At 51.2% G+C, this 25,233-nt stretch overlaps 1 protein-coding gene across 2 annotated transcripts; it reads right to left on the bottom strand.

The window, feature by feature from the left end:
• Positions 1–370: 370 nt before the first annotated feature.
• PYROXD2 (pyridine nucleotide-disulphide oxidoreductase domain 2) lies at positions 371–25,009 on the bottom strand. Of its 2 annotated transcripts, XM_043925612.1 has the most exons (17): positions 24,807–24,897; positions 20,948–21,025; positions 20,781–20,800; positions 18,007–18,100; positions 17,853–17,926; positions 12,903–13,058; positions 10,618–10,771; positions 8,351–8,412; positions 8,161–8,258; positions 6,625–6,766; positions 6,130–6,264; positions 4,800–4,872; positions 4,390–4,546; positions 3,864–4,018; positions 3,033–3,139; positions 1,391–1,511; positions 371–623 (listed from the first exon to the last, which is right to left on the bottom strand). In XM_043925612.1, exons 2-17 carry the CDS (start codon positions 20,964–20,966, stop codon positions 553–555), a joined length of 1,638 nt encoding a protein of 545 aa, XP_043781547.1. In that variant the 5' UTR covers positions 20,967–21,025; positions 24,807–24,897; the 3' UTR covers positions 371–552. The 2 variants fall into 2 exon arrangements, with proteins under 2 accessions (XP_043781547.1, XP_043781546.1); XM_043925611.1 differs by lacking the exon at positions 20,948–21,025 and having other exon boundaries at positions 24,807–25,009.
• Positions 25,010–25,233: the final 224 nt, after the last annotated feature.

Genomic DNA, 25,233 nt, shown 5'->3' on the forward strand with positions numbered 1-25,233 from the left:
ACCCTCAGTTGCACCCACTTTGCACTCACCCCACCTGCTGTCTGCCCAATTCTGGAGGTTTTGATGGTTGGAGAGGCCACACATTGCTCCAGGCAGTGGCCCTGTGGGTAACTGTGGGGCGCTGGGGAATTGGGTCCCTTCTTGTACAGTTTGCCAGAAGTGTGAAGGCAGTAGACTGGGCCTCCCCAGGGCAGTCCTCCGATCAGCTGGTAGTGGGGGCCTGGCAGTGAGAAGAGGGTGCTTGTTGGTCACATGGATTGTTTGGAGCTGATGCTGTGAGACTACTGAGTATCCCAGACAAGTCTACCCCATGTGGTTATTACATATTACCTATTCCACTAATACACAGAAAAAATGCAAACTATCTATATAAAGCAAAACCAGTTTATTCATGAAGCCTTGGATGAGAGGTTAACCAGGACCCCGTGTGACTTGTATGTTTCTTCTAGAACAGTGGCTTGGGCCTTGAGGACTTGCTTGCCTCCGGCCATATCCTGGGAAACTGACATCTCAAGGGTGAATTCATCTTCCTGGGTCAGAGTTAGCTCGAGGTCACATGCTCCTGAGGTCCCTGAAGACCACGTGGGCTGCATTGCGTCCAGCGGCTCCCATGACACCTCCTCCTGGAAGGGAGCCTCCCATGAGCCAAAGCTGTGCTCACCCCCTCCCACCCTTCTATCCACGGGATTGCCAAGGCACCAGCCACAAAGCAGAACAGGGAAGACTAAAGGGTGGTGCTGGGCATGGGTAACAGAACCACGGGGGAGGATTGTCAAGACAGATCCTGGACACCGCTCCAGGCTTCCTGAATCCATGCAGGAAGGGCCAGTGCCTGGTCCAAGCAAGTGTCCCCCTTTGCCCTTCCCAGCCTGAGAGCTGATGGGCCAGATGGCAAGACTCCCAGCGCACGAAACTAGAATGTGGGACCAGGGGTTGAGGGGAAGACCTGGCGGTACAGGCCCATCTGGGAGGCCGAGGCCCACGTAGCTCAGAGGAAGCACCCATATGAGATGAGCCTCCATGGGGTCAGTTAGGCCTGGGATGGGAGCAGGGAAGAATTTTAAAATTGAGAAACTGGACTGTGCTGATCCTTACTGGTCTCAAATATGGATGCAGAATTTAGACACATGGGTCCCTCACAACCCCCAGGGGGAACTGGAGAGATGCCTCCACTAGGACGTGTCCCCAGGCCTCACGAAGAGGGGGTGAGCGAACCTGAGGGTTCTGGCTGGAGAATTCTCAATGCAGGGGAGCGCTTGTTTTCCTGGGAGTTCCCTGCTCCCCTCCCTCTCATCTCCTGCCTTGTTCACCTTCCCCTCTGTCTGCAAGCTTCTGATGTCTGGCCAGCCCTCGCCACCCACCCAGGGTAGTGGGACCGAGGCTCACTCACCAGGATGGGCCCCGCTGCCACAGAGATACAGGCCACGGAGGGGGCTGCGGTAGCCGGAGTGCAGGGGCACAGGACGCGCAAAGTACAGCTGGTCCAGGCTCATGGCGCAGTGGAATACGTTCTGCAGAGGCAGGGCCATAGTCGTTAACATAGGAGTGTTACAGTCTCCACCTCCTTCCCCTCCCCTGTTCTCCAAGGAAGGTTCTTCTCCTTCCAGGATGTTTTTGGGCTCTCGTGATGCAGAATGAGAAGAGGAACAGAGGGAACAGGCACATGTCCCAGGACTGGGGGTGAATTTTCCTAGAGGCATTTTTCAAGAAGGAAGAAGGGTTGGGTGCATCTTCAGAGGGTGAGGAAACTGAATGGGAGAGAAAAGGGAGATTTTAAAAATTGTGTTGTGGACTATAAATCCCCCTCACTCTGTTTGAAAAGTAGAGGAATTTGATTTATTTTGACTGCTAATGTGTTTTCCTTTGGCCAAGACACTCATCTGAGCCTGGGCCCCAGGGTCCAAGGTCACAGTGAGTGGCAGACCAGGGTGCTGGGACCCAAGTGGGGTTCTACTCCAATGGCCTGGGTCAGACCAGCCGAGGAGGGAGGGGTGTGGGGGAAGGGGAAGATCACACCCGAGGGGTAGGTCTGACAAGAAGACCAACATCTGCTGGAAATCATGGTGGGGGTCACCATCGCCTGCCCCTTCAGTGTGTCCCCAGCTGAGCTTGTTCTCTTCCCTGGAGTTTCCTCCTTGACAGATGGATGGCATCACTTCCCCCTCCTCGGCCTCCAGGTGGACCCTTTACGTTCCCTCCACCCCCGTCTCTACACATGCATTTATCAAGATGTCTCAATCCACCTGCTCCAAGCCTTCCACCTCAACCCTTTTTCCCTTCCCTCTCCACTGCCTGGCCTCCCTCACTCTCTAGCCAGCCTATGCTGTCCAGTTAAAATATAATTGGAGCTACACATATACTTTTAGATTTTCCATTAGCCACATGAACATTTAAAAAGAAACTGGTGAAATTAATGTTAATAATATATTTAATTTAACCCAATTAAATAATATGTTTAATTTAACCAAAATATCATTTCAACATGTGGTCGATATTAAAATTATTGATGAGCCTTGCTGCATTTTTTTGGTCTTTGCCATCTGGGGTGCATTTTATATTGAAACACATCTCACGTTGGCCTGGCCACATCTAAGTACTCAATAGCCAATCGCAGCTAGTCGCTGCTGTGTTGGCCCTGGTGTCCTACCCACTCCCTGCCTCCAGGCTCAGTGAGTGAGTCGTTTGATAAATTGAAGAGAAGTGTAAGATCAAGCTGCCTGGGGGAGGGGAGGTCCCTCTGGAGAAAGGCAGATGGGGGTTGCTGACACGGACGTCCGGGTAGAAATCCCACAGTTCTGGTGACTTGCCCAGTGGGCGCTGCCTCTCCCGTCTATGTCTCCTCTCTCTTCCCCCACTGCCTACAACTGATCGTGTCTCTGTCCTCTGTCCGCTGTGGTCTCTGTCCCTGTCCTCCCTGCCTGAGGCTGGGTGTGGAGGGCCAAGATAAAACCAAGTGGGCATGTCAGGGATTGGAGGTGCAAAGAGAATGAAGGGAGAGTGTGATGAAAGCCTCCCATCCTATACGAACTCACCCCCCCAGGAAGCCCAAAGACTCTCTCCAAGTCAGGGGGTGTGAGGATGTCTCTGCCCACCACGGAGCCCTTGAAGCCAGGTGCGTAGGCCTCGATGCAATCAAACACTGGGTGCCAAACACAAGGAAATGAGACAGCGTTATGAAAAAGAAGAGGCTTATGATTATACAATTTGGCAAGTTTACTAAATTCGTTAAACTTTACATTTAAAATGAATATTTTTATATGCAAATTATACCTCAATAAGCAAAACAACAACAACAAAACAAACAACATAGTCCACCAGCAAATAAACAATTCTTTATGAAGGCCTGTGGGTCTCAGATTATTCCAGCCTCCCACTCTTTCCCACCTTTATGCTCCAACTCTAAACTCTGTCTCCCCTTAAATATGCAAAAATTTCTTCACCTCATTGATTCACTCAAGTTATTACTTTTGCTTGGAATGCCCTTTGCTGCCTGGTCAACTCCTATTCACCCTTTAAAACCCAGCTCAAATGTCCCTTTCTCTGGAAAGCTTTCCTGTCGCTCTGGCTTGTGGCTCCTCCTTTGGTTCACACAGTCTGTTGACTGTAAGATTGGTTTATTATTCTCCCCCATTGGACTGTGAGCAACCTGAGGGCAAGAACTATGTCTTTCTGGCTTTCTTGGCCCACAGCCTGGGCCCAGCAGGCACTCACTGTGTTGATTTTGGTTTCCTTGGGTATTCCTCTCTCCTTGGCACAGGGCTTGCAGGTGTTAATTCGGAGTGGGGCCATCAGGAGGTGAGGGGTCCATTCAGGCCACTCAGCCAGCTGTCACTATGGAGACCTGACGGTTTAGCTCTCCTTACCTCTGTCTGCGTAAGCGTTTCTCTGCTGCTCGTCCCAGGCCTTGCCTCCAGCCAGCGTGTACGGTGTGTACTGAGTGAAGAGGGAGATGACGTGGCAGCCAGGGGGGGCCAGGGTGGGGTCCAGCGAGGAAGGGATGCAGAGCTCGATCAGAGGTCTGTGTACGACAGGGGAGGAGAGAGGGCAGGGCCTGAAGAGCAACGCCTGCCTGAGGGAAGGGCCATGGAGCCATCCTGAGATGACGGGACAAAATGAAGACCTGAGCTGGGGATGCTGGGGCCGGATGGATCATCTCCGTAAGGCTATGGTGGTGTTTGCCTGCACGGGCTTGGTGACCCGCAGGACAGCCCAGACCACCCACGGGGAGCCCTCTCATCCCCAGGTCCCTGACTCAGCCAGACCTCCAGGCTCCAGGCTCTCAGGTCCCAGCCGGCCCAGGGAGGGGAATGTGCAGTGGGCCCTGCTCCCCGCCACACACATCACACCCTGTGATCTAACCAGGGGCTCGAGCGTCTCCAGGTCCCCCACCTCTCGGAAGGCAGGCCATCCAGGGCGTCTTCAAAGGCCCGGTGGACAAGGAGGGTGTCCTCACAGTTCAGGTGGATGGAGCACTGGTGATGGGGCAATGGCTGGCCCCTGGGAGTGTTGGGGGCTGCCAGGAAGTCAGGCAGCCTGTTCACAGCCACTGAGAGACCAAAAGGGAGGGTCAGGGCCCAGCGGCCTGGGTCCTCAGCCCCTCCAGGGCCCTCCTTCTCTGCCCATCACCTGCTCCCCGACCTGGTGGGCTGGAAACAAGAAGCATGAAAAAGTGTTTCACCTTCAAACAGGGGGCAGGCTGGGGGGCAGGAATAGAGACAGGTCAGTCTTTCCCAGACACGGAAATTTCTCACTCAGAAAATCTCAGAAGAGACAGTTCTGCAGTCCGCTGTGCCTCTTACCATTGATCTTGGTAACAGGTGACTGGGTGTCCAGTTGGGCGATTCTTGCCACGAACTCCTCAGGAAGCCATTCCTGAAAAGAGAAGGTTCCACCCTAGGGGTGGCTGAAGCCCCAAGGGAGCTGCCTTCCTGCTTTACTCAGACTGGTCCCTCAACCTCTGCTGCAGGAGATCCTCTCCCTCCCTCAGAGTTAGCCAAAACACCTCCTCTGTGAGGCCCTCCTGGACTCCTCCCACTCAGTATTAACCACTTCTGCCTGTGTACTTTGCCAGCGTCCTGGCGGTAAGTGGCCCAGACCAGCTCCTGCTATGGATGTGGCCCAAGAGCTGCAGCCTCTTTCTCCTCTGGCCTCTAAGCTCTTGGAAGTCTTGATGATCTCAAAATTGTCTTAAGATGCTTTTGAAACTGGTGCTTGCTGAATTTTAATAGTGGAATCACTCAGAAAAATGATGCCTTGTCCCCAAGAATAAACCCCACGTCATTGGGAGCTCCATGCTCATACACATATTAGCACATCTTTGGGGGACAGGGCACATGTGGTCAATTGCAAAAGCTATTCCAAGTCCCCACCCCTCCCTATACGGACACCCCTTTCTATTGCCCTCCCACTGTGACTCTTGAGCTTGGTCATGAGACAAGGCTAATGTTAGCAAATAGGAAGCAAACAGAAGCACTTGCGTGATTGAGTTTGCTCCATTATGCTGTGCACCAGACCCTGAGGACATGTCTGGACTATTGCGCTGGGGGATAAGAAACACATGGAGCAGAGCTGAGTCATCCCAGACACTCTGACTGAGACCCCTGGATTAGCCACAGCCGTCAGCAGGGCCCTCGAGTGCCCCTCAGCTGCTGGAAGATGTGTGGCTGAGCCCAGATCAGCTGAACTCAGTCAATATCAACTGATTCCTCCGTGTACTAATCCATAACTCTTGTGATATGCCCAGCAGTTGTGTGGTTATTATGCAACGTTCATGTGATGATGGGTTATTGACATAAACAGTGGAATCAGAGCTGGTTAGAGGGGAAAAATCAGAACAGCAGGAAAGCTGTAGAAACAACTCTGGGTTGAAAATCAGACTTGGGTTCTAGCTGTGGCTCTGCCAATCGCCAGTTGCCTGGGCTTGGTCACCTCACCTCCCTGGACCTTTCCCTCACCTGTGAGGCTTGTTGCTACCTGCCTGTTAGGTAAGTGGAGAAGGACAGGCTTCCCCAAGTGTGGGGAGACTTGGCATTCACATCTCCCACCCTGATGCAGCCCCCTGAAGCCCCCAGGTTCCAACCCCCAGCCCCGCTGTGCTGAGAGATGCCTCACCTCCTGGCCCAGCCTCACCTGTGGCGTCAACTTCAGGAAGGTGATCTGTGGCGACGCGTTGGACAGCACCACTTTGCTTCTCACCTCCGAGCCGTCTTGCAGCACGACTCCTTGAACGCGCCCGCCACTGCTCACCTGCACCTTAGCCACCGTCTAGGGCCACCGGCAGGAGCCCCCAGGACCCCCGGGGAGGGAAACAAGGGTTGGCTCTTGGGGGATTTCCACTGTTTGTGCTGCTCCTAGGCATTCACAGCCTTCTCATCCCCTGCCGATTTCCTGCAGATCCTGGTGAGGCATCAGCCCACTCCCCAATGCAAAGGCTCACCCCAAATGTGCGATAGTAGTGCAAATTCAAAAGGGGACAGGCCTGGGTCATAGCTGCTCAGCCAGTGACAGTGTGCAGAGCCCAAACCCAGCCTTGTCCATCAGTAAACTAAGGACCCTCTGAATCTGAGACTGTTCTATTCTAAGATACTTGCCAAAAATCGGGGTGGGTGTCAAGGGGCTGTTCACCTTTTCGGTGAAGATGCTGACTCCGTGAGCGGTGGCTGAGCTTGCGATGGCATCAGAGAGGGCACCCATGCCACCCTGGACATAGCCCCAGGCCCCCCGCATCCCCTCCAGACTTCCCATCACATGATGGAGTAGCACATACCTGAAGACAGATAATCAGAATCAGTGGCTGGAGATGGGGTTTAATCTCCCCAGAATTCTAGGTGCAAATATTCTTTCTCTCTCAGTGCCTTGAATGGACCACATAATTCACTTGCAATTCTACATCTGCACATGCTGTTCTGGAATCTAGAACCCCCTTCCTCCCTCTTCTTTTGTTTGGCTAATTCCTCCTGTCCCTAGAGTTTCAGATGAAATATCTCTTCCTCATGGGGGCTTCTCTGAGCCTGGACCACATTGCCTCCCTGCCTCGTTTTCCCATCACAATGCCCACAGTAAGTAGTTCTCCACTCCACATTCTATATCTGCCTCTCCCATGGGGATTTCAGCTCCATTCACTACGGTGTCTTCAGCACCTAGTGCAGGCAACTGCTCCATCCATATTTATTGAAAGAATTAACAGGAAAAAAAAATGTCTTAAAGGCCCATTTCACAAACTGGGCAGTGGCAAAGCCTCCTGGACACCCACAGAGAAAAGGACCCGGAAGCCCCAGCTAGAAAATCCTAATTGGCTGGTTGATGGTCAAGGTGTTGCAAGCACTTGCCAACGCACCCCCGCCTTTTCCATGGCCCTGGGAAATTTGGGGCTGGCTTACTGTGTGTTGAAAAACGACTTCTGAGGGATGCTCTTATCCCTCGAGAGATAAGCCACATTGACAGTTTCTAGCTGCATCTTCTGGTGCCCTGGAAATGGCCCAAGACTTGGCAGCATCCTCTATCCCTACACACACACACACACACACACACACACACACACACACACCCTCCATTCCTGCTCCTACAGGACTCATTCAGTCATACCACAACTGCACACTTCACTGTGTCTGACTGCCCCCTCTCGGATGAGGCTGTCAGCACACCTCCCACTCACAAAGGGAAAGGCAGCGTCCCATCCATGTGAAGGTGTGTGTGTGTGTACGCGCTCATCCTGGAACCCAGGGAAAGGGCCTGCGGGAGAGGGGCAGGCAACGGGGCTTCGTGGGAAGGGGAGAGAGGATAGATAGATAGGTAGATGGATAGATGATGCATAGATAGAGAAGATACTCATGTTGAGACATCACAGCAGGAGATAGGACCGAGGCTCTTCTACTGCAGCAGTGGGGAGCAGTGGCTAAGAAGGAAGACTTGGCAGGGGTGCGGGGGTCAGACAAGTCGGGCTGGAAATCAGCTCTGCCCTTACTAGCTGGGTGACTTTGGGAAGGATATATCCCTTCTCTGAACCACAGCTCTCCAGTGTTGCCTTGAGGGTTAAATGAATCCTGTGTGAAGTAGTTGGCGCCTGCCTGGTTCATCGGGTGAGTTCAATGAGTGATAGTTTTCGCTCTTGTGGGGGTATCTGCGCCCCTCCCACTGCCCCACCTCACCTTCCACACTCACCCACTTCCTGGAATGTAGGGATTTGTCATGGCTCCAATCACTGCATCCGTTGCTAGAGTGGCTTTTAGAGGCTCAGACTCAAACCACTGATCCAGCACCTGAGAAAGCAGAGTGGCAGGGAGAAGGGCTTACCTGGGGAGCAGAGGCCCCATCATGGTGAGGTCCAGCCTGAGGCTGGGGCACCACTCACCTTGGCAGCTGGAGCTGTGAGGACCTGGTAATACTGGGGCAGCTGGGCTCCCAGGATGCAACCTGAAAGAAGAGATTCATAAAATGTAAACCGAGACAGGCAAGAAGGGAGCACTTTGATCCTAATGGCTCTGCACCTGTTTCTTTATCTATAAAATGGGAGTCATATTTTCTACCCTTAAAAGCTACTGTGAGGATTAAATGAGGTAGGTAAAGCATTTCTAAATCTATAGGCACTTAATACATTTTAACTGTTAGAATTATTTTGGGGCCATTTTAAATTTGTATCTTACTCTCTTTGAATTCTCTAAGGCTGTACCCTGGGAGGCAGTGGTTTGGCTAACCCATTTCTCTGACACTGATTTAAACTAGCTCAGAGAGTAACTGGGCACTAGAACCTTGAAGGTAGAGGTCATGAACTCTAGGTATTTTGCCCCAGTGCTGAGCTTGCTGTCTGGCACATAGCAGTTGCTCAATAAATGTTTACTATGTGACTGCTTGATGCATGTTAATTGCATGAGGTTCCTTGGACTGGTGATGTGGGAGGCAATGTCTGCTCTTGACATTTGTGATAGATTCTACTAGCTTGGCTCCTTCACCCTCCCCGTGTCCACACACTTTGCCCTGTAACTGCACTGCCTCCCACCCTAGCTGAGTGGACCTGCCTTACTTCCTGATTCTGGGCTCACATGATTTGCTTGGCCATTGGAGTGTTTGCCAAATTGATGCAATCAGGGGCTTGAAACTGGCCTGCACCTCGGGGTTTGCCGTCTGCACTTTTGTCATTGATATAAGAAGGTCATGCCTGGACGAGCCTGCATTTTCCAAGAAGAGGATGAGAGTCACCTGGAGCAGGGCTGCCCCAGCCACAGATGCATGCATGAGACCAGATCAGACCAGCTCAGCCCAGTTGGGACCGGCTAAACCATGCAGACACACGAGAAATAAGAGTTTATTTTTACATGCCACTGGAATGTTGTAGTTTGTTATGTGGCAACTTTGTGACCCCAGCTAACTGGCTCAGTATTTTTGTAAAATATAGACGGTCTGGTCTTTGTATCCTTGTTGTTTGTTGTTCAATTGCTCAGTCGTATCCAACCCTTTGTGATCCCATGAACTGCAGCACACCAGGCTTCCCTGTCCTTCACTATCTCCCGGAGTCTGCTCAAACTCATGTCCATTGAGTCAGTGATGCCATCCAACCATCTCATCCTCTGTCATTCCCTTCTCCTCCTGCCTTCAATCTTTCTCAGCATCAGGGTCTTTTCCAGTGAGTCGGCTCTTCACATCAGGTGGCCAAAGTATTGGAGCTTTAGCTTCAGCATCAGTCCTTCCAATGAATATTCAGGGTTGATTTCCTTTAGGATTGACTGCTTTGATCTCCTTGCTGTTCAAGGGACTCTCAAGAGTCTTCTCCAGCACCACAGTTTGGGTACACTTTGTACCCTAGAGGAGTGGTAGAAAATAATAGCAGGCTTGGTGAAACTTCCCTTCTCATACTCACGGCAGACATCACTAATTCGCCACAGATATTTTCCTGCTGAGTCCAATCATCTAGCATCCTTCTTGTATGGGGGCATCTCTTCAAACTCTCTTGGCCCCATCTCTCTCAGCCTACCCCAGCGATGGCTATGGTGATGAGTTATATGCAGGCTCCGGCCAGCTGCACACAGTGCAACCTGACCGCATCTCACCTCAGGCCTGTAAGATGCGCTTCTTCTTCATTTCTTCCCTGGGGCCTCTCTGACACCATGACAGAATACCCATGGGACTCGCTTGGCACCCATGGATGCACAACCCAGAAGTTAGTGCCTCATGTGGGAGTTAATACCCATGGGGGCAACCTCTGAATGCTGGGGAACAGAACCCAGTGGGTAAATGTTTCCCCTTTCTTCTCCTGGGCACGTTGTCACATGCATTCCCTAAGGCTCCTCAGAAGGTCCAGGCAGGACGTTATCACTCACAGTGGTGGCCAGTTCAGTAACGCACCCTGGTACTGACTCTCCCTCTTTCCCATTCCTCCTCCTTTCCCTAGGATCCCCCTTCAAAATGAACGACTTGAACGTAAGCCTTTGGTTCAGGTTCCCTTTTTAGAGCATGCCAGCCTAAGATAAGACTGTCTCACTTACAGTGCTCTAGGCAGCCCCTGTTAATTGACAGCAGTTGGCAGGCTGCCTCAGAGGTTCAGGCTTATGTCCAATCATGGAGAAATTGGGCTCAGCCACATGAAGGCATTCATCATGCGCTGATACCTGCCCTTGGACTTACCTGCCTGCCACAGGGGCTTGAGGGTGGACAGCGACTTGAGCCTTTGTAGCAGGGAACCCCGCTGGAAGGCCTCCAGGTCCACCGGGGCTGAGTCCAGCAGAGGGTCAATGGCCAATGCCAAGCGATCCATGAATGCCTCATATTTGGGAAAGGCCTGGAACAGGGCTCTGAGTCAAGGTCCCACTGCCTAGAATTCTACAGGACCCTGTCCCCATGATCTGCCCTCCAGACCACCTGGCCTGCTGCCCCCCAGCCAAGCCTTGATGATTCCTCAGGCCCCACACCCTGCCAAGCATGACTCCTCTTGGCCGTGCAGAGTTACCCCCAGTTCTAGGTCTGTGCACTGTGTCAGCACTAGGGGCGGTGAGAGAGAGCCTGCATAGTAATAGGAGGAGGTCACCAGGGGGTGGCAGGGACAAGGTCTAAGGCTGGCCAGTTGTCAGCCATGGAAAACTCAAACCCCCTAGGACATGGTCTCTGTGATAAACCAAAGACCACTTAAAAGTTTCTTCTCTCTGTCCTGTCTTTCTATATCTTACTGGTAGAAGTAAGATCTCATGCTCTGTACCCCAGCATGTTGACTGTTCCTTCCTGGTCTGCAAACCCCACCCCGCACATCCTTTCATCATCATCAGGAACAGAACCCTGCCTCCCTTCACCCCACTATCTCCTACAACAGAATGCATATGACAGCCTGGTTATGATCCCTCTTCCCTGGATGGGTGACAGGAGCAGGGATGGACATCTATGCCACCTGAGGCCCTATCTTACTTCTTAGCCCAGAGCTTTTAATTTTTGGTTCTAGAACCCTTGGATATACCCATGGAATTCTAACACCTATTACATTAAGAAAAGCTCTGTGTTGAATTGCACTGGAGACTCTTGATTAAAATGAAGGTAAAACAGCTTTCCCTGCAACAGGTCTTCAATGTGACAACGTGCAAAGACAAAACCAGAATTCTGCTCCTGACTTTCCACACTGAGATGTGGCCTCTGCCTCCTATTCCTGTGGTCACCAGCCATGGCTACGGCCACTGTCCTGTAGCCCAGGGACCCAGTCTTGTCCTGAATCCTCTCCAGTGCATCTGAGATGGGTAGGACTTGGAGGAGAGAGTGTAGGGAGTGCAACCTACAGAGTGCAACTGTACAAAAGAATCATGTGAAAAGCACTTAAAAAGAAAAAAAAAAAAGCAAAGCTCCCAAGTGACCTGATTGTCCACCAGGTTAGGAAACCACTGGTTAAAGAGAGAGGCTGGATCCGTGGTTTTCTTGGTTTTACCCGATAGTAGATTAAAACAACAAAAGTCATCCCGCATGGATTGCTTAACCCAGGTTCTTCTTAGAAAAATGTCTCCACCAAGATATGAGTTAATGGTACGCCATTGGCTTGTATCTAGGCTTGGTACAACAAATGGCCATTCAGAGAATCTTTTTCTGTCTGTAAAACCAGTCACACCAGACCCATTACATTCAATGACTCATCTAGACAAAGCTACCCAACAAACTCCTCGCAGTGCAGTCCCAAGGGAAAAACTGTGCCTTCTGCATCAGACCTGCTCATCATCACGGATACATTCTTGCCTTGGGCTGCCAGGGAATGATGCCAAAATAGATGAATATTTATTGTAACTCTCTTATCCTAAATTCCTGATCCAGTTTGTTCTATCCTTAACTGTCTCTGATTTGCCCTTTTTTCTTTTTGACCTTCATGTGCTTTAATATGGATAACCACTTGGAATTCTGTCTGAAAGAAGGAGAGGTATAAGGACATATCAGTGGATTCCCTTTTGAAACTTGAACAGTGGCTTCATGCTGAACACAAACGGGTTTGAGGGTCTCCCGTGTCCACTGGTCTTAGCCACTGTTCTCCACCCCTTCTCTTTGCAGTGCCCAAGATCAAAGGCTGGCACAGACTGGAGCCCTCGTAGGGCAGATGGGGTGGCCTGTCCACACCCTTGTGGCCTTGGAAAACCTGCCCTAGGAGAATTCCAACCAGGCCCATTTCCTTTCAACAGTGGCCTCCAAAGGACTTCGCTGGGGGTCCAGTGGCTAAGATTCTGCACTTCCAATGCAGGGGGCCCAGGTTCAATCCCTGGTCAGGGATCTAGTTTTCACATGCTGCAACTAAATATCCTACATACAGCAACCATAAGACCTGGGGCAGTCAAATAAAAAAAAAAATTTAAAAAAGAGCCCATCTCTCAGGAAATAATGTTTAAAAAGAAAAAAGAGCAGCCTCCAGGCTGAGATGGAGGAGAATATCTATCAGTGGTAACTTTCCCTACCTGGGCATCCTTCCTTGAGAACTGGGCGATCTGCTTCTGATTTTCCGCCATGTCTGTGCCCAGCAGAAGAGACCGGGGCATCTTGCCCCCTGCGCCCTCTTCCAGCATGGGGGTGAAGGAGTAGGGGTTTCGAAGATGAAGTCTCAGCCCATGTTTCTGCAGAACACAGACAGTACAGGTAAACATTTGAAGGGATCTGCCCATGACCCTTCTCTGATTGTGCTTGGGTGACCTGTATTTTTTTGGGTTCCAAAATCACTGCAGATGGTCATTGCAACCATGAAATTAAAAGACACTTACTCCTTGGAAGGAAAGTTATGACAAACCTAGACAGCATATTAAAAAGTAGAGATATTACCTTACCCACAAAATTCTGTCTCGTCAAGGCTATGCTTTTTCCAGTAGTCATGTATGGATGTGAGAGTTGGACTATAAAGAAAGCTGAGCGCTGAAGAATTGATACTTTTGAACTGTGGTGTTGGAGAAAACTCTTGAGAGTCCCTTGCTTTGCAAGGAGATCCAACCAGTTCATCCTAAAGGAGATCAGTCCTGGGTGTTCATTGGAAGGACTGATGTTGAAGCTGAAGCTCCAGTACTTTGGCCACCTGATGCGAAGAGCTGACTCGTTTGAAAAGACCCTGATGCTGGGAAGATTGACGGCAGGAGGAGAAGGGGATGGCAGAGGATGAGATGGTTGGATGGCATCACCAACTCGATGGAGATGAGTTTGAGTAGACTCTGGGAGTTGGTCACGGACAGGGAGGCCTGGCGTGCTGTGGCCCATGGGTTCACAAAGAGTCCGACTCAACTGAGCGACTGAACTGAACTGACCTGACCTGTATGTATTTAGGTACCTGTATGCAGGTACCCAGGGGATTCCCAGGTGGTGCCAGTGGTAAAGAACCCGCCTGCCAATGCAGGAGACATAAGAGACGTGGGTTCAATCCCTGGGTCAGGAAGATCCCCTGGAGAAAGGAATGGCAATATATTCCAGTATTCTTGCCTGGAGGATCCCATGTACCAAGGAGCCTGGAGGGCTACAGTCCATGGGGTAACAGAGAGTTGGACATGACTGAAGTGACTTAGCACGAACATATACATGTAGTTTCCCAAGGGATGTGGTCCTGGTTCCTATCTTTGATATAAGCACATAAAAAGCTCTCTTGCCCAGGCACACTCTGGCAGACCATACCACACCATGCGACGCCACACATACCTACCCCGCCATGCTATGCCACATTACCCAGTGCCAGGGACTATACTAGGGCTTACAATGGTTACATCACAATGGCTCTGTTAGTATATCATCCTCACTGTACAAATGCAATAGCAGAGGCTCAGAGAAGTGAAATAACGTGTTCAAGGTCACAGAGGGAGGCGGATCCAGGTTTCAAACCACATCCCTGTGACTCCAAAGTCCTGGCTCTCAGCAGTAGTCTTTAAATGCTCCCATTTCAGAAATAATTAAAACTGAGAAAGACACAATAAAGCCACAGTTATGTGAAAATCCATACTCACAAGGTAGATAAATTATTCACATTAAAAAAACCCTTTTATTTACTTTGCAGACTCATTTACTCCACGGTCACTTTAAATGGAAGGTCCCTTGATGCATTTAAAATATTTGATTTACAAATATTTGATTAGCACACAGAACCTTCCAAGAGCACATTTACTTCTTCAAAGAAGGTGGAGATAAAAGGGGCCTGTGCTACCACTACAAATAAGACTTCCTGTTTCCTCTAGAGACTTTTTTCCTAAACCACTTTTTTGACATGTGATTGACATACAAGGAGCTGTATGTATTTAAGGTATGCAACTTGACAGATTTGGCCTCTAGAGACTTCTTCCCCCAGATACACTTTGGTCTGCTCCCACCTCTTTGAGGTCTTTGCTCAGATGTTACCTGAGCAGCATGCTCAGCTCCCCCCGACTCTTTGGCTCTGCTTTATTTTTCTCCAAAGCACTTATCACCACCTGGTCAATGACATACTTAGTTTTCCTCTGTCTACCCAGGTAGAATGTGAGCTCTGTGAACTCAGGGGCTAGTCTCTTTTGCTCAGCCCCTAGACACCATCTAGACACCATGTGATCAGCATCTAGACACCATGTGATCAATACACAGTCTATTGACTAAATGCACTGCTGCAGACACGGCACCACCCAGGAGGACAGAAACGAGATCTGTGAGCAGAAGTGCTAGGAAAACACACAGAAACCCAAAGAGGCCTTTCCAAAATTACAGCAGAAGTCTCCCCCAACCACGGGCGTTCCAGACTGCAGGATCTCCATGACTGAGCATTGTGGGGGTGAGTTTGAGTGTTGGAAGGGGTGGGGCTGGGAAAGCTACTGGATCCTTCCTAATGCTGAGATGGGGAATTTCTTTGATTACGAACTGGAGGAATTTCCAGCTTGGCTCCTCTTGATACAGTGAACTCTCTACCATGCAGGAGGCACCCTCAGTTCCTCTGAGTCTCTCACCCTTGGCCTCCCATCCATCACCAAGTCTCAGAGCTCAGCCTCCAGAACTTGTCTACATCTCCCCATCCCCCTGCCCCGCCTCAGGTCAGCTGGCACCTTCTGAGCCGCCCTGCAACAACTTCCACCACAATCCACGCCATCCAGCAGGAGGACTGATCCTTCATAAAGTCATGAACGCCATCACCTCGCTTCCCAATTCAGCACCTCCTCTGTCTCCCTGCTGTGCTCAGATAAAACGCAGGCCCTTCCCTGCAGCCCACAGGCCCAGGCTCCTCTGGCCCTGCCCCTCTCCCATACTGTCTGCTGCCCCTCTGCCTGGTGCTTCTGCTCCGGCCATTTGACCTTCCTTTCCCTTAGGCCTGTCCACTCCCACTTCCTTCGGACTGGAATACTCTCCCCTCAGATGTCCACAGTGCTGGTGACTTCTTGGCATTTGAATGTCAGCTCCAATTTCCCCCCCACCTCCAAGGGAGGTTTTCCTGGTCACCAGTCCAGGCTGGGCCTCCAGGCCCTCATTGTTGTGTTGCCTTATTTTCCTTTCTACAGGTGTGCTTACCTCCACCTGAAGTTCTCTCACTAAGAGCTCAGCCTCGCCACCCTCCCTCACCACCTTCAGTCCACATGTCTCTCCCAGGGCCTGGCACAGGGCAGATGCTCAAAAACATTTGCTGAATGAATGAATCAATAAACCCCCAAAAAGGGATCCAAGAAGAACCCAGAGTTTGCTTCATGTCTAAGTAGTTGAACATGATTCATTTATTTCTCTGATTCCAGGACTTTCTCCATAAAGAGAGTGACTGTCATGTCTGACTCCTTGTGACCCCATGGACTTCAGCACGCCAGGCTTTCCTGTCCTTCACTATCTCCTGGAGTTTGCTCAAACTCACGTCCATTGAGTCGATGATACCATCCAACCATCTCATCCTCTGTCGCCCCCTTCTCCTGCCCTCACTCTTTCCCAGCATTAGGGTCTTTTCCAACGAGTCGGGTTTTCACATCAGGTGGCCAAAGCATTGGAGCCCCAGCTGGCTGTCCTGGGCACTGTGCTAATGATGAGTGAACACCAACTACTACAATAGCCTCACGAGAAAGGAGGAAGAGGAGCCTCCGTGTCACATTCGGAAACTGGCCTGGCCTCAGAGGTGAGCCATGTTTCTCCCATTAGATGTCAACAGTCCCACAGTGATGATACAATAGCCTTCTGAGGCTGGTAAGATTACACCCCTATCTTACAGATATGGAAGACAAGGCACCTCAAGGTTAAGTCACACAGCTGCTAATGGCAGAGCAGGGATTCAAAACTGAACAGTTAGGTTCTAGAGGCTGAAATGGCAGCCCTGTGCTCTCCCCAGGACAGAGGTCGGTCCTGAGAGCTCACATCTGAGACCTGACCCACGGCCACCAGCCAAGAGCACGAGGCTGAGCAGGGTGGCTACCAAGACGCCCCTGGCGGCGGCACATCAGAGCTCAGAACAAGGGGGAGGAGTCGGCTAGACTTGGCTCCTCGGTCTTTTCCTTGTGTGTGAGCTTAACCCCCTGAGTTCCCCCATAAAATGGGGGCTCCTACCCATGCACTTGCCACCGTGCATATCTAGCATGTCTGAAAATTGCCTTCAGCGGTAAGCTGGTTTGTCTGGGGACAGAGACCCCTCCCCAGGCCTTGGCAGGATTTCACCTGATCCTGGCTGGTGACAGGTGTGCTCGCTGTCTCGGGGACTCAAAGAATCATTTCTTTCATGGGTGACCATGGCTTAATGTCTTATTAATTTCAAACTCAGCACAGAGTTGGTGCTGAAGTGCTGTCAGCATCATACACAGATGGCACCCAGGACCCTCTCTGAGTGGTGGGTGACAGAGGCACCCAGCAGCTAAGTGGCTCCGGGAACACACGACTGTGTTTGTCAAAAAGGCAGCGAGGGGTAAAAGGAAACCGAAAGGGCGGGGGCAAGGCTGCGGACTAAGGTAAGGCTAAGAGGAGTCAACAGGGGCAGACTGGGAGTTCCCAGGATGCCCTACAATGGCTCAGGAGCCCGAAGAGCCGAAAGTCTGACTTCTTGCTCAAGCTGCGGGGATGGTGACTGGCTCCCAAGTCTAAGGAGGGCAGCAGGTGGGCCTAGGACCTAAGGCAGCTTTGCGAACAGGTGCCCGGGTGCCCAAGGGCTCCTCTGGGGGCTGGACAGGGCCCCAGGGAGTGATGGTCAAAGCACAGCCAGGATGGCATTCGTGTAAGGGGTCAGCTGCTGCGGCATCTAGGAACATGGGCTTTGAGACGTTTGATTTGTGTGTGAAATTTCTCAATCTTTAAGACAACAGGTGAGCCAGACGAAGCCCATCTGTGGGCAGGCATCAAGGAGAGCATGGGAGAAGACACACCCTTGGAGGGAAGAGTAGCAGCTGCCCACTTTCCCAGCCCCCAGGGCACGGAGCAGGTGGATGGACACACACATGTATACACACACACACTCTTACCTTCAGCTCCAATTCGGAGTAAATCTGCGGTCGTAGCAGGCTGAGGAGGTAGGACGCTCGGGAGAACTTAAACCCTGAAGATGAATTGGATGAAGACAGTCACAGTGATCACCAGTGGTCACCCCCACATCCCTCACCCACCTCTTTGGCTCACCTGGGATTATCTCCTCTGTAACAGCCGCACCCCCGATCACGTGGCGTCTCTCGAAGACCGCCGTGTTCACCCCAAATCTCTGCAGGTATGCCGCCTGGGACGAGGCACACAGGCCTTCCCTTTATTTCTGGGGTCGACCCGCAGTCTCAGGGACCTCACCACAGGGCTGGCTCAAGCTGTCCCTTCCTCTGAGATGCCCTTCCCCCGCCCTTCCTTAAATGCCCACCTCCTCAGATGTCCTCTGAGACCTGACATGACTGCTCACGCCCCTCCACTTCCCAGCACCAGGTGACCTTCCCTCCTGCAAGGCCTGGAGCCTCTGTGAGCTCGTGCCCATCTCCTGGGTGGGGTGGCGGCAAGCAGCCCGGGGGGCGTGTCATGTGAGCACTGAGGACACCGTTCCACTCCCCTCCTTTCCTGCTGGGGCGACCTCAGTACCTGATCCATCTGGCCTCAATTTCCCCCTGTGCAAAAATGGGGCTGATGATAGCAGCAGCCACTTTTCCTGCTTCACAGGGCTGCTGTGAGAATTCTCTGAGCTGGTTCCTAGAAGGAACTTAAACAGGGGTCCCCCTGGCACATGGGGACGTGTTCAGTCAAGGAAGCTATGATTATATTACGGTGTCATTTGGGGGAACAAATGTTTCAAGGGAGAGTATTAATTTTTCTCTAGCACTTGGTGGAAAATCAATAAATATTTGTTGAACCAAACTAGTCCTGCATCTACTGACCTAAAATGCTGGCCCTCCCACCATCACCACAACCAAGGCGATAACATGGATGGTGTAGCTCAGAAGGTAGACTTTTGGTGACTGCTATGCCAGATGCTGTGCAAGCATCGTCTCATATGATCCACCTTAGAGGTAGGCACCGTGATTCTCCCATTTCACAGAGGAGGAAAGTGAGGCTCAGTGAGGCTAACAGCTCATGTTCACAGAACTGATGAGGAGAGGTGTGGAAACTGAATCCGGTCTGTACACAGAATCTACGCTCCTGACACACCCTCACGAGAAAGGAGGGAGAGGGGCCTCCGTGTCACATTCGGAAACTGGCCTGGCCTCAGAGGTGAGCCATGTTTCTCCCATTAGACGTCAACAGTCCCACAGTGATGACTACAGACAGAGGTGGTCTGAGACCATGATACATGTGACAGAGCAGGGCCACTTCACAATTGTGTCTCAGCAAAGACGAGACAAGATCTGTGGATCACCTCAAGATCCCAAACACTGGCTCTCCTGGCCAAGATGCACGATGCCATGCGTGCGTGGTGACTGCTCTCTGCACGCCAATCTCCCCTCCCTGCAGACACGGTTTAGAGATGCCCCCCTCTCTCTGACAGTAACCAGTCTAGGGCCAACTCCCTACTTTCTGAGGCTGTCCCCAAATCATCCAGCGAAGTGCACAACCTAGAGTAAGTTCCTCCTATATCCTTTCATCCTGGGATGCCCCAAGGTCACCTTTTGTGCAAGGCTTCTTGAGCTGGGCCCTCAGGGCATATCATCTATTTCCCTTCCCCTCAATTCAGTGAGGGTGGGCATTTTAATTCTCATTTTATCATGGGTCAGAGAGATAAGCTGACTGGCCTTAACCTTCACAGGTGGAAAGTAGCTGAGCTGGGAGACAAACCCATGTTCATATTAATATAAAAATCAGTGTTTTAAATCATTGATCAGTTGAGTTAAATAGGGGGCTTCTCTGATAGCTCAGTTGGTAAAGAATCTGCCTGCAATGCAGGACGCCCTGGTTTGATTCCTGGGTCGGGAATATAAGCTGGTGAAGCGATAGTCTACCCACTCCAGTATTCTTAGGCTTCCCTTGTGGCTCAGCTGGTAAAGAATCCACCTACAATGTGGGAAACCTGGGTTCAATCCCAGGGTTGGGAGAATCCCCTGGAGAAGGGAAAGGCTACGCACTCCAGTATTCTGGCCTGGAGAATTCCATGGAGTGTATAGTCCATGGGGTCGCGAAGAGTTGGACACGACTGGGCGACTTTCACTTTCACTTGAGTTAAATAATGTCTCCTGTAACTTGTTCGAATAAAACTGCTATACTGGGGGAAAGTATTAAGACGTAACACAGGTCTCCTGGCTCTCCACATTGTTGCGTCCCCTGCACTCATATTCTAGAGCAGATGCTGCTCAGGAGAATGTTCTGTGTGAATCTTGAGGCCTGAACCTCCACCACACACTATGGCCTCCGAGGGGTACATGGACTCTGGTTTGAGAAGCACAGCCTCAGGGTCACCCTGGCCTGCGGTCAGCCTGGGACCCAGATGCCAACTGTGCCGGGCAGGGCCCTGCCTCCTCTGCTGGATTGGCTCCCTCACTGTCTCCAGGGTGCACCTTGGACCATGTGTAGCTGCATGTTCCCCAAGGTGGTGCCTGGCCTAGACCTAGCTGGGGAACATTGGCTCTGTATACAAGGACAGCCCACCATCTGGGGTCACAGGGCCCCTAGCCCCAGTTACCTGCTCCCTAAGGTTCCAACCTGCCTCCCGTGTTATGTCTGTTACACACTTTCCCAGCCATTTATCACCTTGGTTTTGAAAGGTCAAGGGGGAAACCTATGAGCATTAAGGAGAGGCAAGCAATCCTATATCGTCTTTAAGGACTGTGGATGTCCACTTGAGCCAGTCACTGGTCAGCACCAGGGTGAGGGGACCGGCTGGCCTTTGCTTCTCCTCAGCGACCCTCATCCTGCCAGCTTCCTCACACTCCTGCTGGGAGCCACACACCCAGGGGCCAGTGAAGTGGGGCGGAGGGGGAGGGACTCACAGCCACCAGCCCGTTGTGTCCTGCAACGAGACAGAGGAGAGGGGAGGAAAGTGACACTGGTCAGTGCGCAGATACATTGCTTGAGGAGTGTGGCCACCCACCCCTGTCCCCATGCCCATGAAGATCCTGGCGAGATAGCAGAACTTGGGGGACCCCCTCACCTGTACCTGGATGTTGGAACAGCATCTAGCTTGATACTGTAAGACACCTGGTCTTCGGGGAGTCACAAAACCCTGGTTCTTGCCCTGAATTGAAAAAAGTCCTGTCACCTTGGCTTGGCCGATGGCTCATGCTGGAGTGGGGACAAGGGGAACCCACAGGCATTAGATGAAAGCGACCCCACAAAGCCTTGCTGGGCTTCCAGCAAGGGAGGATGAGAAGATGACTGTCGGAGGGAGTGTCAGAGTTGACCTAGGGGAAGAGAGGGAGGCATGATTGTGCTCTGAGGCCGGTGTCCCTGGTCATCCAGGTGAGTGCTGGTCATGTGGACAGCTGCTGCCAAGCAGGGCTTGCTTTGCCCAAGCAGGCCGTGCAACTGCTCCAGAAGGGGAATCTTTGTCAGTTTCCAGTGTTCCCGAGACAGAAGAGCTCAAAATGAACTCAACATATACAACCTCAACGTTTGCTATAATTGCTGAGTGTGCTTCAGGGTGCTAGACGATTGTGCAGATTTGTCTGGTATAAAGTTTCTTTTCAAAAATTTTAGGCAGGCAGCCTCTGGGGTGCAAGCCCTGAACTTGGTTTGGGGTCCCATGTCCCACACCAAGTCCATGGCTAGCCAAGTGCCCCTCCAGCTCTGAGAAGCTTCAGGATCACTTGAAAACATGTGTCATCACTGATTCCTGGAGCCCTCCCCAGAATCGACTGGGCAGGTTGGGGGCAGGGACTAGGATGGACTTCACAGAAGCTCCCTGGTCATTCAGATGTAGGTGGTCTCAGACTCACAGGCCTAGCACGTGTTTTATGAACTAATATTGAATCATCATGTGATAAGCATGTCATGATCTATTTGATTATATTTCATTTAAAAATGCTGGTTGATATAGTACTGTTTTTACCTGCTTTTGATAATTTTCTTAAGAAAGTTAAAAAAGTGTGATGGATGGGAATTATGAATGAATTGCAATCTGAAGTCTGAAAAGTCATGCTCAAACACATACAGCGAATTAAAGGCAGACTGTCCTGGGCTCACCCTGGTGTCTGCCGTCTTTTTCATGTATAAACAGAGGGCCTACTGGGCTTGCAGTGTCGCAGGGAGGATGACCAGTAATATACCTAAAGCACTTGTGCCTTAGCGGACCCATAATCAGTGCTGATCATAAATCCTGGAAAACTAATAAAGGCTTCCAGGCAACAGGGTCCAGTTCAGTCATCACATGTAAGCCCGCAAACACACAGACCTCAAATGGCAAAGGGCAGGGATCCAATAGCCCAAGTTCCCCTCCACCACTCCCCCACTCTAGCTGTGGCTGAAACTTTGTCCTGAGGCTTCTGGTGACCTCTCTCTTCCCCTGGAAGGAGTCTTAATCTGCGGGCTCAGCTAATCTCCAGGCCTGAATGCAGGGTTCCTTAGGCAGTAGGCACAGAGGGATGCGGGGGAGGCGTGTGCTGAACGTGGGTTCCCGAATGTGTGGGCTGCAGGCGCCACATCAGATCCACTCCAAGAGCTGGTTAGGTGTGATGATCCCCTCAGAACCCTAATCACCAGGTAGGGAGCCCTTGAACTGCATTTTAACAAGCTCCTTGGGTCATCCTTTAGGCAAATTTGGTCAAATAACTGAATCAGGGTGATGCCCATGTTACTGGTGTTACTTCAAGGAGCAGAGATGATCTGCATCTCAGAAGATGCTGCTGTGCTCCTCACTCAGGTTGGATAAGCCTTCAAACCAGGTTTCCTGCCTTGCTTGGCAATCAGAGAAGCGACATTGAAGAAAAATTCACACCTGGGACGCACACTTGTGAGCCATTCACCTAGGTACTTGGGGACCTAGGATCAACTCTCTCTGCCAAGAGACAGCAGGGGTGGGTTGTCTCCAAGGGCAGAAAAGGGGGAGTAACTTCTGTTTACTGAGCCCAGTCAGTGGGCACTGGAGCTAGAGTCCCCCAGCCCTGGAAGTTGGTGAGACAGTTGTCAAACACAGCCCCTGATAAAAATTATATAAACTTACATATAATGTAATAATGATATTATTACATAATGAAATAATGATATTAAAAACAAAGGTAATCTCACTCAAAGCTTGTCACTTCCTAATTGTTTTACTATATTTTCCTGTTGTCTATGCCTTCACGGTTATTTACATCCATGGACACATACAGGGGCGACGCTACCTGATGATGCCTGGCTGCATCTCTCTCCCAAATTCACATCCAGAGACATCACATTGGTAACTTAGAAAAAGGCTGCAGTGGGAGTATTCATACCATGGAAATCCACGAACACTACACACCAGGGCCTGGGTTTTTTTTTTTTTTTTTTGGTTGTTAGACTTAAGAAAGTGATGGAGAAAATGCTAATAATGCAAATTAAACTTAACTGAGAGTTGTGCCCATAGCAGTTACATTGTGAAACAGAGCAAACAGTTGAGGAATTGTTCTTCTCCTGTTTGCAAAATATTATCTGACTGAGCAAGATCATTCCAACTGTTGAAGGAGGAGAGAAGTTCTGACATAAATCTTTGTTTCACTTTCCTTCTGCTCTTTAAAGAAAATAAAAATATCAAACAATGTTTCCTTCAGAACTATTTTCATTTGTCTAATTGCAGCCATAGGTTGGTTACTGAGTTCAGCAAAAGTCACAAGCACTTGCTAAGAGTGGACTGGCTGCCTGGAATTTAGAGTATTGTCTATTTTATCTGCAAAACTGTGCTACATTTCTTTGACTTCAGTATTTACAATAAACTTATGTATGGATATATATGCATACATTCTCCCCTGGAGAGGTTACTGGTAAGCACTTAGCAGCACAGGACAGCTCTCCGTAGGGATGAAAATGAAGAAAGGCGCAAAAAGGGATGCAGCTTTAAAGCTGTGTGATGAGCAGGTCTTTGCAGGCCTGTCATCCCCTTTCTGTATAAACCCAGTTGGAAATGTCAGAAGCAGAGTTTGAGGCTCCCTGTGAGTGGAAGGCCCCGAGAAAAGGAGCCTGGTCCTGGCCTGGTACCTCACAGGCTCAAGGTGGAACCAGTGCCCTGCAGCCTGGGGCTCAGCAAAGTGCGGCAGGATCACTGCAGCGGGTCCTGTACAACCCAGTTGGGCAAGGCAGTGGCGGCTGTCACTTCTGCAGATAGGCGGGAGGACCTCTGGGACTCGTGTCACTTTTCCCTAACTCCCCTTGACGGAATGACTGTAGTGTCTTCAGGATGGCCTCAGTGGTCAGGTGCTGGTGACCAGAACTCAGGTCACTTGTGTTAACTGCTCACACTAGTTAGTCGTGTCTGTTTGTGACCCCGTGGACTGTAGCCTGCCAGGTTCCTCTATCCGTGGGATTCTCCAGGCAAGAACACTGGAGTGGGTTGCCATTTCCTTCTCCAGGGGATCTTCCCAACCCAGGGATTAAATCCAGGTCTGCACTGCAGGCAGATTCTTTACCATCTGAGCCACCAGGGAACACTTGGGCTGGCAGGATTTCACAGGTCTGTTGTACCAGGGCTCCTTCCTTGCAAGCCTTATCTACCATTAGCTTTCCAAGAATGTGGCAGCAACTAGCTAATTTCACAGGAGATACATGGAGACTCCTGAGCTCACTTAGCCCCCCTGGTCATCTTAGATGGGAAGACTCAAGCCCATGGAGGGCGAAAATCTGCTCCAGGCCACACAGCACATCGACGGCAGAGCCAGCTCCAGAATCCTGGCACCTGCTCGCAGATGGGTGGAGTTTTCACCCTAGCACTTGCTCTCACCCCAAATCCTGGCCAGCCTGTGCCAAAGCAGTGAGAAGGCAGGGGCGTGGATGCCCCCGACCCCCGACCAGGATTCTGAGCAGGCTGCCCTCTGGCCCCTCAAATCCAGCCCAGCCCGCTTTACCTGCGCCTACCACCACTGCATCGTACTCAGGCTTCAGGCGTCCCCTGGTGTCCGAGAGAGCTTGTCTCCATGCGGGGTGGGGAGAGGCACCCATGGCCCTGCTGAGCCCTCGGCCATATGCGGTCATTTCTGCCTAGGACTAGGCTGGGAATTTGCTTGCAAGCAGCCTTTTGTGCCTCTCCAGGCAGGGGGAGGAGCAGGGAGAAGGAGGAAGAGGAGGAGCTGCAGCCCAGCTGCCGTATTTGGCCCTGGGCCACGACTAAATGGGGACACTGAGTTGCCCGCGGCCTGGCCTGTCTACCCGGGGCAGAGTCCTGGGCGGTCACCTGTTGACCTGGCAGAGGTCCCGCGCCTCCAGGCCTCCAGAGCGATCACTGTGCTGCTCCTTCTCCAGGGCCCTGCTGTGCCAGGCGCTGTGCCGACCCTC

The sequence above is a fragment of the Cervus elaphus genome, chromosome 15, assembly GCF_910594005.1.
Source record: "Cervus elaphus chromosome 15, mCerEla1.1, whole genome shotgun sequence".
In the NCBI taxonomy this organism is placed as follows: Eukaryota; Metazoa; Chordata; class Mammalia; order Artiodactyla; family Cervidae; genus Cervus; species Cervus elaphus.